The sequence below is a fragment of the Crotalus tigris genome, unplaced genomic scaffold, assembly GCF_016545835.1.
Source record: "Crotalus tigris isolate CLP2741 ecotype Arizona unplaced genomic scaffold, ASM1654583v1 scf7180000021465.51407817327:1047546, whole genome shotgun sequence".
Lineage (NCBI taxonomy): Eukaryota > Metazoa > Chordata > Lepidosauria > Squamata > Viperidae > Crotalus > Crotalus tigris.
The window spans coordinates 107,298-123,854 of NW_024098522.1; the positions used below are offsets into that span (position 1 = coordinate 107,298).

General features: G+C 43.0%; 1 protein-coding gene across 3 annotated transcripts in view; it reads right to left on the reverse strand.

Moving 5' to 3' along the window:
* Positions 1 to 15,125, reverse strand: part of BMP2K (BMP2 inducible kinase) — a 73,615-nt gene extending 58,490 nt beyond the window's left edge. For 2 of the 3 annotated variants that reach the window (XR_005553568.1, XM_039318714.1), the window contains exon 1: positions 14,482 to 15,125. Coding sequence is in view for 2 of the 3 variants with exons in the window: in XM_039318714.1 (XP_039174648.1) it covers positions 14,482 to 14,665 (184 nt within the window). In the remaining variant the exon portion in view is untranslated. The remainder of the gene's footprint in view (positions 1 to 14,481) is intronic. The other variant, XM_039318715.1, reaches the window with a different exon arrangement.
* Positions 15,126 to 16,557: the final 1,432 nt, after the last annotated feature.

Sequence of the window (16,557 nt, forward strand, 5' to 3'; positions counted from 1 at the left end):
TTGGCCACTTTTTTCACTGCTGCTGTAACTCTGAACAGTCACTAAACAAATGACTTTAAGTGGAAGACTACCTATAATATGGGAAACCTGAATGCTCTACAGTACTAGTCTTAAAAGGAGTTAACCATCATTGTTGATCTTCAAGGAACAGTTCCAATTTCCTGCATAAATAATCAACCGCTACAATAAAAACTATTTCAGATCCAAATCCAGGTCTGAAGCTAAATGAATATAGATCCAAAGAATCCCAACTCAAGAATCTAAGATGCCACCAAATGCTAAAGCACCTGGCTCAAAAACACAAAATTGAAGAGGTCTATGGAAATTCCCAGTCATCCAGGTCATGGTTGTCCCAAAGGTGCTTTTTTCAAAAGGCAACTGGACTTTGTTTTTCCTTGAAGATGTTTTGCTTCTCATCCAAGAAGCTTCTTCAGTTCTGGTTGCCTTTGGAAAAAGCACCTTTGAGACAGTAAATTGAAGACTGCCGAAAAACTTTCCCAATACTTTTTAGACCTCACAATCTTTTTTATTAAAAGATTTCCCAGTATTTGTATTATTATTAGGTCCTACACTAGTGGTTTTCAACCTTTCTAATGCCGCGACCCCATAATACAGTTCCCCATGTTGTGGTGACCCCCAACCACTTATACATCACCGGGTGCCAGGGGCGTGGCCAAAGAAAAGGGGGAAAAAATGGCGGACAGCCTTGTTTGGCGACCCCCGTGAAATGGTCGTTCGACCCCAAATGGGGTCCCGACCCACAGGTGGAGAACCGCTGTCCTACACCCTATCAGGCCTCTCCTTACATTGATCAATCAGGAACAGACATATGTACAGGTAGTTCTTAAGTTACAAGCCTTTCCATTACGGTCATAAATCGGAGTCTGTACTAACACATCATAAATCATAATATTCATTTTTTTACCATTTTTTGCAGCGGTCATTAAGTAATAAAATGAATGCTGCAATTGTTAAGCATTCACCACAATCATTAAGTGAACCCATTGTTCACTACGGAACACTTTTGCTGAAAAATGGAAGTGCTGGTTTTCAGCAAAACTGTTTATAAAATGCAGTCACCTGACCGTGGATGCTGCAAACAGCAGTAAATGTGGCCATGTTGCCAGCACCCAAAGCGCAGTCATGTGACCAGGGAAGACCTGTCAGAACTTCAGATCCAGGTCATGAGTCCCCTTTTTCAGATAGGTCATAACTTCAAATGATCTCTAGGTGACCGATCGTAAGAGAAGGACTCTGTGTACATATTGATCTCAAACAAATACGAACCCTCTCTACAACTTCAAACTGTATAAACAAAAATGTATCCATAACAAAACAGCAAGAAGAAATTGCTGGTATATCATTAGACAAAGCATCTGAATTCATTTCTCCAAGCAATAATCAGTTTGTGTAAATAAGTGACAGCCTGTGTATACATAGCTTATTCAAGCATTATTTTGTTGGACTGAAAAAAAAATTAGGTACTAACACATCACATGTAAATTTCACTAATATGGTGATTTCAAAAGCAACTATCACGAGGCAGAGCAAAATATTTGACTAAATTAAACTTCTACAGAATTTTTTTTGAAAGAAAATATAATTGAGATTATTTATTGTTTGATTCACAAAATGTTTAATTAATTTTTCCTAGAGCAATTAATATAAAAAGGGCATAAGAAGGCCCAGCTATGTGGAATCAGCAGAGCAAAAATGATTCAAAATTACCACCAAAAATAGTAACATAAAACAAGTTTTTCTTTAATTCATACATTTTCTGAACAAGCATGCCAATTGATTTCTATAACAAAGCATTTTGTTTTGTTAACTGAACAGAGCTGATACAGTATAGTATACAGTAAGCAGCATATTTCAGATTAAGTCTATGTGGGCTTTGTCTCTCATAGATTTATTTATTTAATTTTAATTCCATTACGAACTCATGACTCTCAGTTTGACTGTTTTGTAACAAAGCAGTTAAGATTTGAACTCTGGCTAATTAGTATTTCACCATGATATAGAAGGACTATTTCAGCATTCAATATACACTCATATTCTGAAAACATCACAGATCTTAAGGAAAAAGTGTGCGGACATATAGAGTGGTATCTTAAAAATCACAACCACCTGCATGGGTTATTCTCCCCCACTATCCTTTTAAACTGTATTCAATGGGAGTGCTGAAGACAATTACCAAACATCCACTTGTCAGAAAAACAAAGTCATTAATGGTCAGGATGACAGACCAAAATATTCCAAAAATGCCAGATCTCCTATTTCTGATGTAATATAATCTTTTCTACATTCTTGAGTCTTTCCTGCTTTCTTATGATTCTATAGGAAATCAGACATGGAACTAACTTCTAGATTTGAATCTAAATGCTATGTTGCTGTTGGCATAAATAAGTGGTTAACGTTCTTTCACCTTTAATAGCTAGAACAAGGAATCTTAATTTAAGGCAACCCTGTAAGGGGGACACTGTGAAATTCCTTAAAAGTTTCAAAATACTCTTATGTTTTAAATGATGGTTCTACACAAATATAGCAATAAAGTTACATTATATATTCTACCAATTGGAAGATGACCTCCAAGGTCCCTTCCAACTTTACTACTACTACTACTACTACTACTACTACTACTACTACTACTACTACTATTATTATTATTATTATTATTATCATCATCATCATCATTATTAATTCCCAAAGTTAGGATGTTAGAATAGAATAGAGCTGGAAGGGACCTTGGAGGTCTTCTAGTCCAGCCCCCTGCTCAAGCAGGAGGACCCACACCATCTCAGACAGGTGAGTGTCCAGTCTTTTTAAAAAAAAAAACTTCCAGCAATGGAGCACCCATGATTTCTGGGGGTAAGCTGTTCCACTGGTTGATTCTCCTCACTGTCAGGAAGTTTTATCTAGGACAGGAGTCCCCAACCCCCGGTCCACGGACCGGCACTGGGCCATGGCATGCCAGCCACCGGGCTGTGCAAAAAGCGAAGCCCCATCCGCGGGATGCAGGCAACACACGAAACCACGCCCCCTCTGGTCCACGGAAAAATATTCCTCCATAGAACTGGTCCCTGATGCCCAAAAGTTTGGAGGCCTCTGTTCTAGGATATTCCTCATTACCATTCTTAAGAATAACCCCTCCCTAACTCCTATATTTTTTTATTTCATGGATTTCCAAACATCCTCATTGGGTCATTCTTTCCACAGTGTAAAAGTTATTTAGTAGAATTTCCTCTATGTGTTATAAGATAATCCCCATGAATTAAGCAACACACATCATACTTCTTGTTATCATTTTCAGAACAGTTTCCCTAAGGCCTAATAATAGACAGCTGTTGCCCCTTCGTCTACAAATATCTAAGAAAACATGCTCACAGTTTCCTAGATTATGTTCTTGTAAATTTTCATAAGCATTATAGACAATTCCCACCAAAAGCCAACTTTTAATTTACTTCAAGGATAAGAAGCAGTTTCATTAAAGCCGTTATATAAATGAATAAGGCTGAGCGCCAAAGAATTGAGGCCTTTGAACTCTGGTGCTGGAGAAGACTCCTGCGAGTCCCCTGGACTGCAAGGCGATCAAACCGGTCAGTCCTAGAGATCAACCCCGACTGCTCTTTAGAAGGCCAGATCCTGAAGTTGAAACTCAAATACTTTGGCCACCTAATGAGAAGGAAGGACTCACTGGAGAAGAGCCTAATGCGGGGAAAGATGGAGGGCAAGAGAAGAAGGGGACGACAGAGAATGAGGTGGCTGGATGGAGCCACTGAAGCAGTAGGCATGAGCTTAAATGGACTCCAGAAGATGGTAGAGGACAGGAAGGCCTGGAGGAACGTTGTCCATGGGGTCGCGATGGGTCGGACACGACTTCGCAACTAACAACAACAAAATCTCAATTACTACTTTGAACTAAATCTATACTGATTCATTAAAAATATGAATATGACTTTTCCACATACACAGCAACGGCTCTTCTGAAGAAGACATAAAGTTAAATTTAGGAGGGAGGGGTAGTTCCTCCTACTTTTTCAAGCTAGAGAACCTTTAACATACTACAGTTTCCAGTCTGGGAAAAAGCAACAACACACACACCTGTAGATGTTTACCCAGCTATGTAGTTTAAACATGCACTCAAACATGCTGTCTTAAGCCCAGACAAGTTAAAACAAAAGTAGAGTGATACTTTGATACAATCAATATTATGATGATCTCCTCACCTAAACCTTTCTTGCATGATTCAGGGAGTGAGGTGTTCTTCTACCTGTCTTTTAATTTATATGTAATGTTTTAAATTAAAGTAATTTAGTAGTTTTTTTTTCTATTTTAGATACAGGTAGTCCTCGACTTACGATCACAACTGAACCCCAAATTTCTGTTGCCAAGTGAGACAGTCGTTAAGTGAGTTTTGCCCCATTTTACGATCTTTCTTGCCACCGTTGGTTTATGAAACACTGAGGCTGTTAAGTAAGTAACATGGTTACTAAGTGAATCTGGCTTCCCATTGACTATGCTTGTCAGAAGGTCACAAAAGGGGGGATCACACGAATCTGGGACACTGCAACCGTCATAAATATGAGCCCGTTGCCAAGCGTCTGAATTCTGATAACACGGAGAGGCTGCAATGGTTATAACTGTGAAAAACCGTCATAAGTCACTTTTTTCCAGTGCCATTATAACTTTGAATGGTCACTAAATGGACTGTTGAAAGTTGAGGACTACTTGTACATTAGGTCAAGATAAGTCCAGCCAGAAGAATGAGAATGTTCCAAGTCCCTTTGATTAAACGGTGTGATCTATAAGGGCACAGCAGGTGTGCCTTCTTTGCAGTGGCACTACAGCCTCCAGAATGAGATTCCCCTCTCTGACATCCAGCTGGCTCCAATCCAGATGGCATTCAAAACTATTCTCCCAGACAGTGGTGGCGAACCTATGGCATGGGTGCCAGAGGCGGCACTCGGAGCCCTCTCTGTGGGCACATGTGCCGTTGCCCCAGCCTTACCTCCACCCACGACCCCACCAGCAGCCTCCCTGGAGGACAGTCACCCCTGAGCGTGGCCCACACGGAGCAGCACAGCCAAGGATATGGCAGCCAGGCAGCGTAGACAAGACTCTGCCCTCACGCCCCAACACGCACAGTTGATGCTGCGGGGGATGGGAAGAGGGTGTAGCCGCCATGGCGCTGCTTGGCTGCCTGGGCGATCTGCGGCAGGCCTTGGAGGCGGTGAGTGGTCCTGCGGGCAGGCAGGGTGGGGCAAAGTGGGGGTGGGGCAGGGGGTGGAGCAGGGACAGAGCAGGGGGGTGGAGCAGGGACAGAGCAGGGGGGTGGAGCGGGGGCAGGGCCAGTTTTGGGGCACTCGATCTCTAAAAGGTTCGCCATCACTGCTCTAGGATCTTGGGACAGAGTGGACAGGCCCTGTAGATTGGTGTGTTGTCTGGACTGCCACCTTGTCCCTAGTTCGTTTCGGATAACTGTACTCTTATTTACTTGTTTTATGTTGTTGTTTACTTTGCCAGTTACTCAGATTCAGTTTAAGTGGGGTGGCATCAGAAACTAAATAAATTTTAAAAACAAAAATATTTTAGCACAGGAATCTGTTATAAAAATATATTAAATCAAAAATAAGATACAAGCCCTAGCACCGTGGTGGCAAACCTATGGCACGCATGCCACAGGTGGAACGCAGAGCCCTCTCTGTGGGCATGTGTACCGTCACCCCATTCCTAGGCCTTCAGCTGGGTTTCATAAAACCTTTTCACTTTAGGCCTCTGCCACCGTGTGCAAAAAAAAAAAAAAGATTCAATCAATCAATCAATTTCAAGATCTCACAAAGTTGTAATTGATTGATTAAACTTTTTAGTCCCATCTAGTCTGCCGTTATCACCGCAGCCATGCCCACCCAATGGGCCACACCCTCCCGGCACCCAATGATACGTAAGTGGGTTTTGGGTTGCAGTTTGGGCACTCAGTCTCTAAAAGGTTCGCCATCACTGCCCTAGCGTATTCATGAACAGAGCATGCACTGTTTAATTAAGTTAACCATCCTATTGAGGGAAATTAATTAAATGGCATTAAATTGGCAATGACTCACAACTGGAAAGCATTTTATTATATCAATATCTGGACCTTCATAATAATAAATCACTATATGCAAATCATCAGAATAAGCCATGTGATGAGCACAAATAGAACACAGCCACAGACTTACACTCCCCTTGCCCTGCCTTCCTCCATCACACTACAAACAGTTCAGCTATGGGCTATTTTTTATTAGCTCTAGACATGCCTAAAAGTGGAAATCAACTTTCAAGCAAAGGGTATGACTTTGGCGCCACTGAAGCAAAGATAGTTGGGATTAATAGTTTAATTCATCCGTAATGCTAAATCACCCAAAACAGGACTGAAAATTTAATTCCTACAGTAATTTTTATTTATATTGTGTTAGTGAAGTTTTTATTATTTTGAATTACCCGAAGTATGGGCAGCATATATAACACTGTAAAATGAATAAATACATTTCCTAAGGAGGACAGGAGATTGAGCAAATAAGCCTAAAATTTTCTAGGCTGTATTTTTTTATCATGAGAAACAGAGACAAATCCAGCCAGTGCCTTGGAATAATACAGTTGTGTTAAATAGACACTTTGCATTAAGATCTTTTTCTTCTTGATAAATCACACATTTTCAATTGCAATTATTTTTTCAAAGAAGCAATTGCAAGAAGTGAGGTAAATAGATTGGGTATGCCATTTCTTTCCAATTTAAAATCGTTTCCCTATATAAATGTACCCATTAATGATAAGGAAAATAGATATTATGCTTATTGTGCCCTCCTAAAAATAGTATTGTAGACCATGAAGCAATTTTAAAAGATATGGTACCCTGGGGAAGTTTTAAACCTGTTTCCTTAGCTAAATATACGCAACGAGCTGCTTTGATCTTAAAGAAATGCTTGCATCCAATGTTGCATTTACATTTATAATGTCTTCTGAGTATTAATTTTTGGAATATCAAATTAACCCTTATCTACCCCAAATAACTTATTAAACTGCAGTATGCAAATATCATCAACTTATCAATAAGGCTGTCTAAATATTTTGTCTAAATGTCTGCGTATCAGCTTCCAACCAGATCAATATGAAATGTAATGCTGCTAAGCTTTCACTATTGTATTAGGTCATGTTGCTGACAGGTTACAAAACTTGCAACGACAGTAGCAGCCAACATTAGCAGAATAACTCCTTATATAAACTGGAAAGCTATAGCCGGCTGGCAAGCTTGTTCTTTAGGTACACTGAACTTCAATCCCCATAATCCTTAAATGCCTATATTTGTCAGTACATTTCTACCCTTCCTATCTGAGTTTCCTATCTACTGCTTAAGAACTCCTAAGGATTCATTCCGGGATTTGTATTTAATTCCTGGAATCGCCAAGAAATGTTATCTATAGCAAAGATTAAATCCCATCCAAAAGAACAAACTTATTTTGCTCGCATAAAGAATGCACAGTGTGACCCCTTAAGTACAATGGAGTACAATGCTTTGGATCCAAAAAAATTCCCTTTTATAAACAAAAAACAGAGTGGGGAAAAAACCTGAAAAATCAAATACATTAGTCTGTTAGGAAAAGCCAGGTATTGCTATTACTTTCATTCTGTTTTTTTTTTTCTGATACCATTAAAAATCCATTTAAGGTGGGTCCCAATTATATTCAGTTTCATGCTGAGAACAATGGACCGCAATACTCTGGGTGTTATAGCAAAATTTCTGGGTGGCCTGAAGCTTCAAGGATGAGTGAGCAGGGACCACAGGAGCTCTAACTTGTGGAGAACACAGAAAGGAGGACAGGTGACCGGCTACAGATGCCCAGACTAGGGTTCAGGCAATGTGCTTTCTCAAAGGCACCTCCGAGAAGAATCCTGGTGCCAAACACATCGCTCTGAATAGCTGCTGGTAAAAATGGCCTGTTCGTTTGGCTATTTCTACCACTACTGCTTGGCAGCTACTGCTGCTAATAAAAGGATTCAAGGTATCTGGAAGCATTTGCTACAGAGCCACTGCACTTCAGTCTCCATTTTATTAGAAAGCCAGATATCCAACATTTCAGAAGCCCCATCTTCCTGCCTGCCACCACACTTCAGGCTCTTCCTCCACAGCCCTTTACGATAAGGTCAGGACATAGATTCTGCCAGAATGCTGGACTCTATTGCATTTTGGAAGCTGTCGCCATTGTTTCTTCAATAGCATCTCTGTGGCTGTCTAGTCCAGAGGTAAGCAACCTTGGCTCTTGTATGACTCGTGGACTTCAACTCCCAGAATTTCTGAGCTAGCCATGCTGAGGGGAAAGGGAGAGTTTCCAAGCTGTGCCATTCTGGCTCAGGAATTCTGGGAGTTGAAGTCCACGAGTCATAAAGCGGCCTAGGCCTAGGTCAGAGGTAGGCAACATTGGCTCTTTTATGACTCGTGGACTTCAACTCCCAGAATTCCTGAGCCAGCCATGCTGAGGGGAAAGGGAGAAGTTTCCAAGCTGAGCCATGCTGGCTCAGGAATTCTGGGAGTTGAAGTCCACGAGTCATAAAAGAGCCAAGGTTGCCTACCCCTGGTCTAATCTGACACTACCTTCTCTGCCATTTCTCTCTGCTAGCCATCTAAGTTGTCACATTCTTCACATGCCTTGGGTGCACCGAAAACTGACAGTTTCCTTCCTCCTACGGCAAGGGGCATCCAAATCCTGCTTCCAGAAGTACCTTCACACACACACACCCGAGATCAAACCCCCTAAACTTGCTCCTGTGGATTAGAAGGGCTGTTCTAAAATTCATTTTATTCCAGGAGGATTTGCCAAAGCTATTGGTCAACGTAAGCTGAAACTAGCAGAAGGACTGACAAGCGGATCTAGAAAGCAAGAAATTCCCACAGGATAGCAAGTGGTGAATTCTCATTTTCCACAGCGGCCTTTCCCCCCTTTTTTCTTTTGACACCCCCCTCCCTCCCTCCCTCCCTCCCTCTCTCTCTCTCTCTCTCTCTCTCTCTCTCTCTCTCTCTCCCTCCCTCACTCACTCACTCACTCAACTCTTTCTCTTCACGATGCTTGCTCCATTCTCCTGCCTTTCCCTTCCCTGCTTCAAAAAGTCTTGGTACAATAATCCCAAAGCTGCCAAGCAGAAACTTGGTGGAAGGGAACTGAAGCCAGGAAGATGGAAAGCCCCTGGGGACATTTTCACTCAATGAGATACATGCAAACATAAAGCGCACCACTTCTCAGGGGCAGTCTGGTCAGCTGCCATGCCTCAGAGACTTCCACAGCAGCGTTCCTCTCAATTGTCTTGCTTCCAAGGACAGGGAAGAGCTCAAATCCCATCACCCCAACCAGCTGATCAGGGATGACAAAGGCAACAACTCTGAATGCAGAGCAAAAAGTCCCCCACAATGGGAGAAATGTTCATTCTTTCAACACTATTACTGCTTATTATTATTATTGCTTTTGTTGTTATCAAGCACTGCTTAAGAATCACACAAATATATTATTTTAGTGAGATACAATACCACAAAGCTTTTGAGAGTGCCTGCCTTTAGGACTGAAAACCACACACTTTAGTTATCGGCAACTTTGACTGATAACATCAAACTCACTAATGCGGCAGCAAAACTGTGTACAGTGTAATATGGAAATTATTGACAATGTACAGAGAGTACATTAATGTGTACTTTTTTCTGTGTAAATAATATTTGCCACTTAAGGGCTTGCAAGGTTGACTCAACTGGGTTGTATTTACCATCAGGTATAGCTAAGCACCTTCCACCCAGCATATTTACTTTAACATTTATCTTAAAGTTTATTTTATTTTATTTATTTATATCTCGCTTTTGTTATTCTTATAAACTCAAAGCGGTGAATATATCCAACACACCTTCCTCCCCTATTATCCTCACAACAATCCTGTGAGGTGAGTTGGGCTGAGAGATTGCCCCAAGATCAATTTAGATAACTAAATTCATACACAGGCTGCTGAATCAGTTTACCCCAGCTTGGCAAATAAATGCTCTAAAATACACAAACGGTCATTCAGTTCCTTGTCACTCAGGTCAATAATACATGTCTTTTTTTCAAACCGCAAGCCTGAGAAAGATATGGAGGCTATTGCCTTAAACATCATACTCTAGTAACAACTGTCTTCTTGGTATCCCTAAACAAACAGCTACTGACAGCTTTTTCTCAATATATGCCTTCTCAAATATACTGGACAACTACTTATGGATTAGGGACATTCATATCCTGCCTTTACTCCAAGAGGCTTAAGACTGTTTCCTCTTTCATTTTATTTCCCATAACTATCACTCTTAAGACAAGCAGGGCTGAGAGAACGGGATCGGTCTGACATTAATTCAAAGGGTTCTTCAGTCAGTTTGGTTTAGTAATTAAGGCATCCAACTAGAAATTAGGAGACCGTGATTTCTAGTCCACCTTAATCACAAAACTGGGTGATCTTGGGCCAATCTGTTTACCTCAGCCTTGGAAAGGAGGCAATGGCAAACCACTTCTAAACAACCTTGCCAGGAAAACTGCAAGAACTTGTCTGTGCAGTTTCCAAGAATTGGACATGATCGAAAGAAGGAAAAAATAAACATGCTAGAGAGCAGTGTGATGTACTGGCTAAGACACCAGACTAGAAAATGGGAGACCGTGAGTTCTAGTTCTACTCTAAGCATATAGCCCAGTGTTTCTCAACCTTGACAATTTTAAGGCGTGTGGACTTCAACTCCCAGAATTCCACAGCCAGCATTGCTGGCTGTGGAATTCTGGGAGTTGAAGTCCACATGCCTTAAAATTGTCAAGGTTGAGAAACACTGATATAGCCAGTTGGGTGACCTTGAGCCAATTCCTCTCTCTCAACCCTAGGAAGGAAGCAATAGCAAGCCATTTCTGAAAGCTTGCCAAGATTTGTCCAAGAAGTCACAAGGCACCAACATTGACTCAAAGGCACATGCACACACACACACACACACACACACACACACACACACACACGGTTCAAAGTTGGAGCAACACAGGCTACCTAAGATGACACATTATTAAAAAAGATTATCTAATTCCAGTAGGTCCAATGGCACCAATAGATTCAGACACAGCCTCTTATCAGACTTTCTAAATAAATAACTACTGCACATACTTTGTTAGGAGGATGCAGGCAACACTTAGCTTGCATAGAAAAGTGCAAGGACAATTCAGTAAACTGGGCTTGGGCTCTGTTTGTAGCATATTGGCTAAAATATACCACTTAAGTTATACCCAGTTTTGATTGGTAGTATGCTCTTATAACTAGTATAGAATGCTGCATTCAGACTAAGTATAACTTAAGTTCAACATCTTCTACTCTATTTGTTATCTTACTCAAAAGTATTATGTGAAAGCATTGATTAACCAAAACTATAACTTCTCATTCATATTGTGTACTTTGCATAACACTATCATAGTATGATGGATATGTATGTATAATTATTTGAATTATAAAAGAGGTTGCCAGAATTGCAAAGTGAAGTGCTAGCCTCCAACATCATCTTTATTTCCAAAAATATCTCCAATCCCCTCATGGACTCACGTAAGTGTTATCATACGGCTGTAACTTAGTATTTCTTTTCATTATACCCCCCTTCCTCTGAAAAAGGGCAAGAATAAACCAGAACAGCAGAAAAGGAGTGGCAGTAACATTCTATAAATTAATGCTTTGTATCCCATTATGACCTCCATGGCATCTACATTATGAATAGGCAATGCCTCCCAGCAACCATTTTGCAATTTCAGTTCACTTCAAAATTCTAAATATGACCACTAGATTATAACAAGTATTAGAAGTTATCTAATAATGAATTTATGCTGCAGCTAAATACTATTTATAAAGAGTCTTAAACATCTAAAGCAAGATTAATAAAACAAACCTCTGAAGGATGCAGTTTTTTATGACAGCATTAAATTTTGGTTATTTTACAGAGTTGAGGAGAAATGGATTACGCTTACAATTTGCCTTATAACCCAGTCATGGGGAAGAGGGGTATCTGTTCCATAAGAATCATAATTTATTGCTAAATATTTAGAAGAAATACCAAAAGACGCTCAAGTTTTCAGCATATACTGTATAAATTAACCAGCGTATCCTAACAATAATCAAATACATCTGCAAGCTTTTATATTGGAGAAACAAATCCAGACACAATGTATCTGACTGCAAGACATCTTTCTCTCTCCCTTTTTTATCAAATATATCACTAACCTATGCCCACAAAGCAGCTTGTACATCTTTTTCCCACTGTCAGCTTTACCTCAGTAATCATCAACAGTGCTGTATGCAAAACTTTCCAAAGTGAAAGCTGCCTTATTCTGTTTCAACAAAAACAAAAATAAGGTACTTTGTGACACTTGAAGAGCATCAAATTTGGGGCTGTAGTTTTTATACAATTCCTTAAAACTCCCAGTTATTTTACAAATGTATCAGTCACACTACGAACTAGAGGCAATCTGTCATGTTTTTATTTATGGAAAGAGGCAGACATTCTTTCAGGACAAATCCTTTCATTATTTTAACTACAAATATGAGTAGAAAACAGACATTAGTGAAACTCATAAATGAGGAAAATACTTCTCCTTTGAATTCAACGACACCCATACAAAGTCATGCTATTTCCTTAAAAATACTAAATTTGTTTTGAATACTTTACAGGAATCCCCCTTCCCCCAAACACAAAGTTTTATTTTAAACATGCAAAAGTTCAACAGTAGGAATCATTTTCAGCCAAACAGGACAATTATAATGTACTTCATGTAAATCTGCCTTTGAAGATGGCTTGGAAATTTAAATTGGTGCAGCATGTGACCATTCAGAGGCTGGGAAATCTGAACATGTAACACTTCTTCTGAACTAATTGTATTAGTTACAAACCTGCTTTCAAGCCAGGTTCACAGTGTTGTTAATAAATGGCTTATTCTTATGTTATTGTTCCTGCACAGATTTTTACAGTGACAATGGAATGCCTCTAAATTACTGTATAAAATTATTTATACATACAAATACAGTATGACAAGGGCCTTTCTGGAAGGGACAGGCCCATAAGTATACAATCTTTCTACTGTTATTCCGTGTTTGACTATCTTAATGAGAAACCTTTAGATGAATCCTAAACATGAGTTTCTTAACTTTAGAATGCAAACAGCTGATAAAATTCAGTCATTTCACTTAACTATATTTTCACATACCTATCTCCAGTGCTTAATTTGCTATCTTGTATCTCCATCTCTATATGCCATTCTGGGAGAAACAGACCCTCTACTCACTTATAACCACCCTCAACAATAATAAGTTATGTACCTAGATACTTGAGCTGATTACCAATGGATTTACAACACCCTTAGCCAATGTACAGAGGTTGATTACCAATGGATTTACAACATCCTTAACCCTAATGTACAGAGGCTCACATGATGGATGAATGTAAACCATTCAAGTGGACCTTGATGTCCTCTGACCATGTCAAACAAGAAGAAGACAAGCTTTTATTTGATTGACAGGCTTAAGGGTGACTTTGGGCCAGTCACTCTCTCAGCCCAACCCACCTCACAGAGGTGTTTCCTGTGGGGAAAACAGGAGTATTACATATGTCCACTGCCTTGTAACAGATGGCATAAAAATTGAACATAATAAAACTGCCTCTCTCAGGTCCTTGATAACCTAAGTGGATAAAAATGCCAAATCCAATCTAAACATTTGGCTGACTGTGTGATCAACCATAATAATATTTTTTTCCCTCCTCATTTACCCTTCTTCCCCTTCCAAGTGAGTATCTTTACATCCTGGGAGCCAATTTCCCTTGCAGGAAGCACAGACCCCCCTCCTCAAATATTACAATAAGAACCAATATTTCAATTTTACACCTATGCCCTAATCAAGATAGGATTTGATTCAGTCGAATGTGAAATGGTAATATAGAGGATCTCCTGCTTGAGCAGGGGGCTGGACTAGAAGACCTCCAAGATCCCTTCCAGCTGCATTCTGATTCGGATCATTCCCCTTTGGGAATGACCCGACGGCGGTCCTTGAACCCCACAACCCACACAGATTCCCCCAAACGCTGGCTTTGCTCGCTTCCCAGCTACACACACACACACACACACACACACACACACACACCCCAACCCTTGGGGGGGGGGAGAACCAAAGGCTTGTTGTGCCCAGCAGTCCCAGGTTTTCTCGGGGTGAGAAAAGCAGAAGTCGGACGGCAGGGAAGCACCACGTCGGCAACTTCTGCGCCCTTCGTCCGGGGAGGCATCGAGCACCCCTATAAGAAGCGGGGTAAGGGAAGGACCCCGCCCCGCCTGCCTGCCTGTCACCGGCCGGGAGTTCCTTCGCCTCTGCAGAAACGCCAAGACCGGGAAGGGAAGCGGCGGCGTCGGGGTTGCTCCAGGCCCCGCCGCCCGCTCTCACCTTCGGCCAGCACCTCCTCCACCGTGACCTGGAAGCGCCCCACGGCGAAGACCCTGCTGCTGCCCACCGCCAGGGAGCCCGCGACAGCGCCCGACGACGACGACGATGCCCCGCCGCTGCCGCCGCCGCCGCCGCTGCTGCCGCCGGTGCCGTCCGACTTGGGCATCCGAGAAAACTTCTTCATGGCGGGCGAGAAGCGTGTTGTCGACACCGGAGGGACGCGAGGAAGCGACCGGGCGGAGAGGAGGAGGAGGAGGAGGAGGAGGGCGGCGGCGAGGAAGAGACACCGCCCGCCTACCCGCCCTTCCCCGGAGGGGCTGGGACCGCGCCGGGGGGCTCGCACGCCCGTCCCCGCACTGGGAAGCCCGAGGCGACCGCCGCCCCTTCGGCAGCCTGCAGCCGCTCTTCGCTTCACATGCCGAGAGCGGAAGGGCCCTGCCAGGGAAGCCCAGCCCAAGCGCGGCGGCGGCCGCCCTCGCTCGCAACCAGCAGCAGCAGCAGCAGCGCCGCCTCCCGCCCGGATCGCCTCGCGGGCGCTGAGGCAAAGGAGACGCCCCCCCACCCCGCAACCTCGGCCGGGCGCGCGCGCGCCACAGCCGAGACAAGGGCGCCGACGCGCGCACGCCGCGGCCTAAAGGCTCGCTCGCGAGCCGGGGAGGATTGGCGGCGGGGGAAGGGGGTGGGGGGGATAAGGGTGGGGCCAAAGCAGGAAAGGGTGGGCGTGTCTGTTTGTATATTGTGTGAGAGGCATTGGGGGGGGTGTCTCCAATTTGAGGCAAGTTCGCGCAAGCGCGCTGCTGATTCTGCCTCCCCGCTAACCTTCCTCGTCGTCCCCCCTTTTCCTCCCCGCCGCCTCCTCCTCCCGCTGCCGGAAGTGAGGTTGGCGTGCCCAGAAGAGCGCGCGTGCTAGAGGGGCTCGAGAAGGACTGTAGGGGCGGGGCGGGTGCTTCCTCCGTTACTGTGGGTGTTTCGTGTGGTTGCTGCGCTTCTTGGGGGGGGGGGGAATGTGTTTCTGCATATCGACTGGAGCTCCCGCCCCTTGATTTCCCTCCGTGCAAGGGGACTGCAGTACCGATGATCTTTCCCCGTGCAAGGGGACTGCAGTTCCCATCAGTTTCCCCCGTGCAAGGGGACTGCAGTTCCCATCAGTTTCCCCCGTGCAAGAGGACTGCAGTTCCCATCGTCTTTCCCCACGCACGCACGCGCACACCCACACCCACCCACCCAACCATGCAAGGGGACTGCAGTTCCCATCAGTTTCCCCACTGCCATAAAGAGTTGAGCTGCTTTCTGGAGGAAACTTGGCTCAAGTCTACCCTTGGCTCGCTGCGTGGTGTGGGACTCAGAATCCAACCTGGTTATAAGGGGGGGGAGCAAAGATGAGATTTATGCATATTGCCTCAGCTCAGGATACTAAATTAATAAAACATGCATGCTCCTTGCATCTGGAGAGCACCAAGCTGGAAAAGACTCAAGATTGGAGCTCTGCCTTTCTTGGGGCAAGATTTGTGCAACATCTGTTTGGGTTTTAGTGCCAAAATCAAGCAACACTTTATATGCATGCAAAATAGATTTGCAGAACTGGCTGGACCAAGGGTGAAAACTTCCTGCATGAATAGTACAGAGTTACAGATAGTCCTCCACTTAACTAGCACAATTGAACCCAAAACTTCTATTGCTAAACAAGGCAGTTGTTAAAGTGAGTCATGCCCCCATTTTATGACTGTTTTGCCATAGTTAAGTGAATCACACTGTTAAGCAAATCTGGCTTCCCCCTTGCTTATCAGAAACCAGCTGGGAAGGTTACAAATGATGATCACATGATCCCAGGATATTGCAACCATCATAACTACATGCCAGTTGCAAAGCGCCCAAATTTTGATCACATGACCATGCCATGGGGATGCTGCAGTGCTTCTAAGTGCAAACTGGTCACAAGTCATTTTTTTTCAGTGCATTGCAACTTCAAAATGTTACTAAACAAATAGTTTAGTATTACTTGAGGACTAGCTGTGCTCGAAAGAACATGCAAAATGGAATAACCAATCCATTGGTTGGGATTGCACTTTCTAGGCA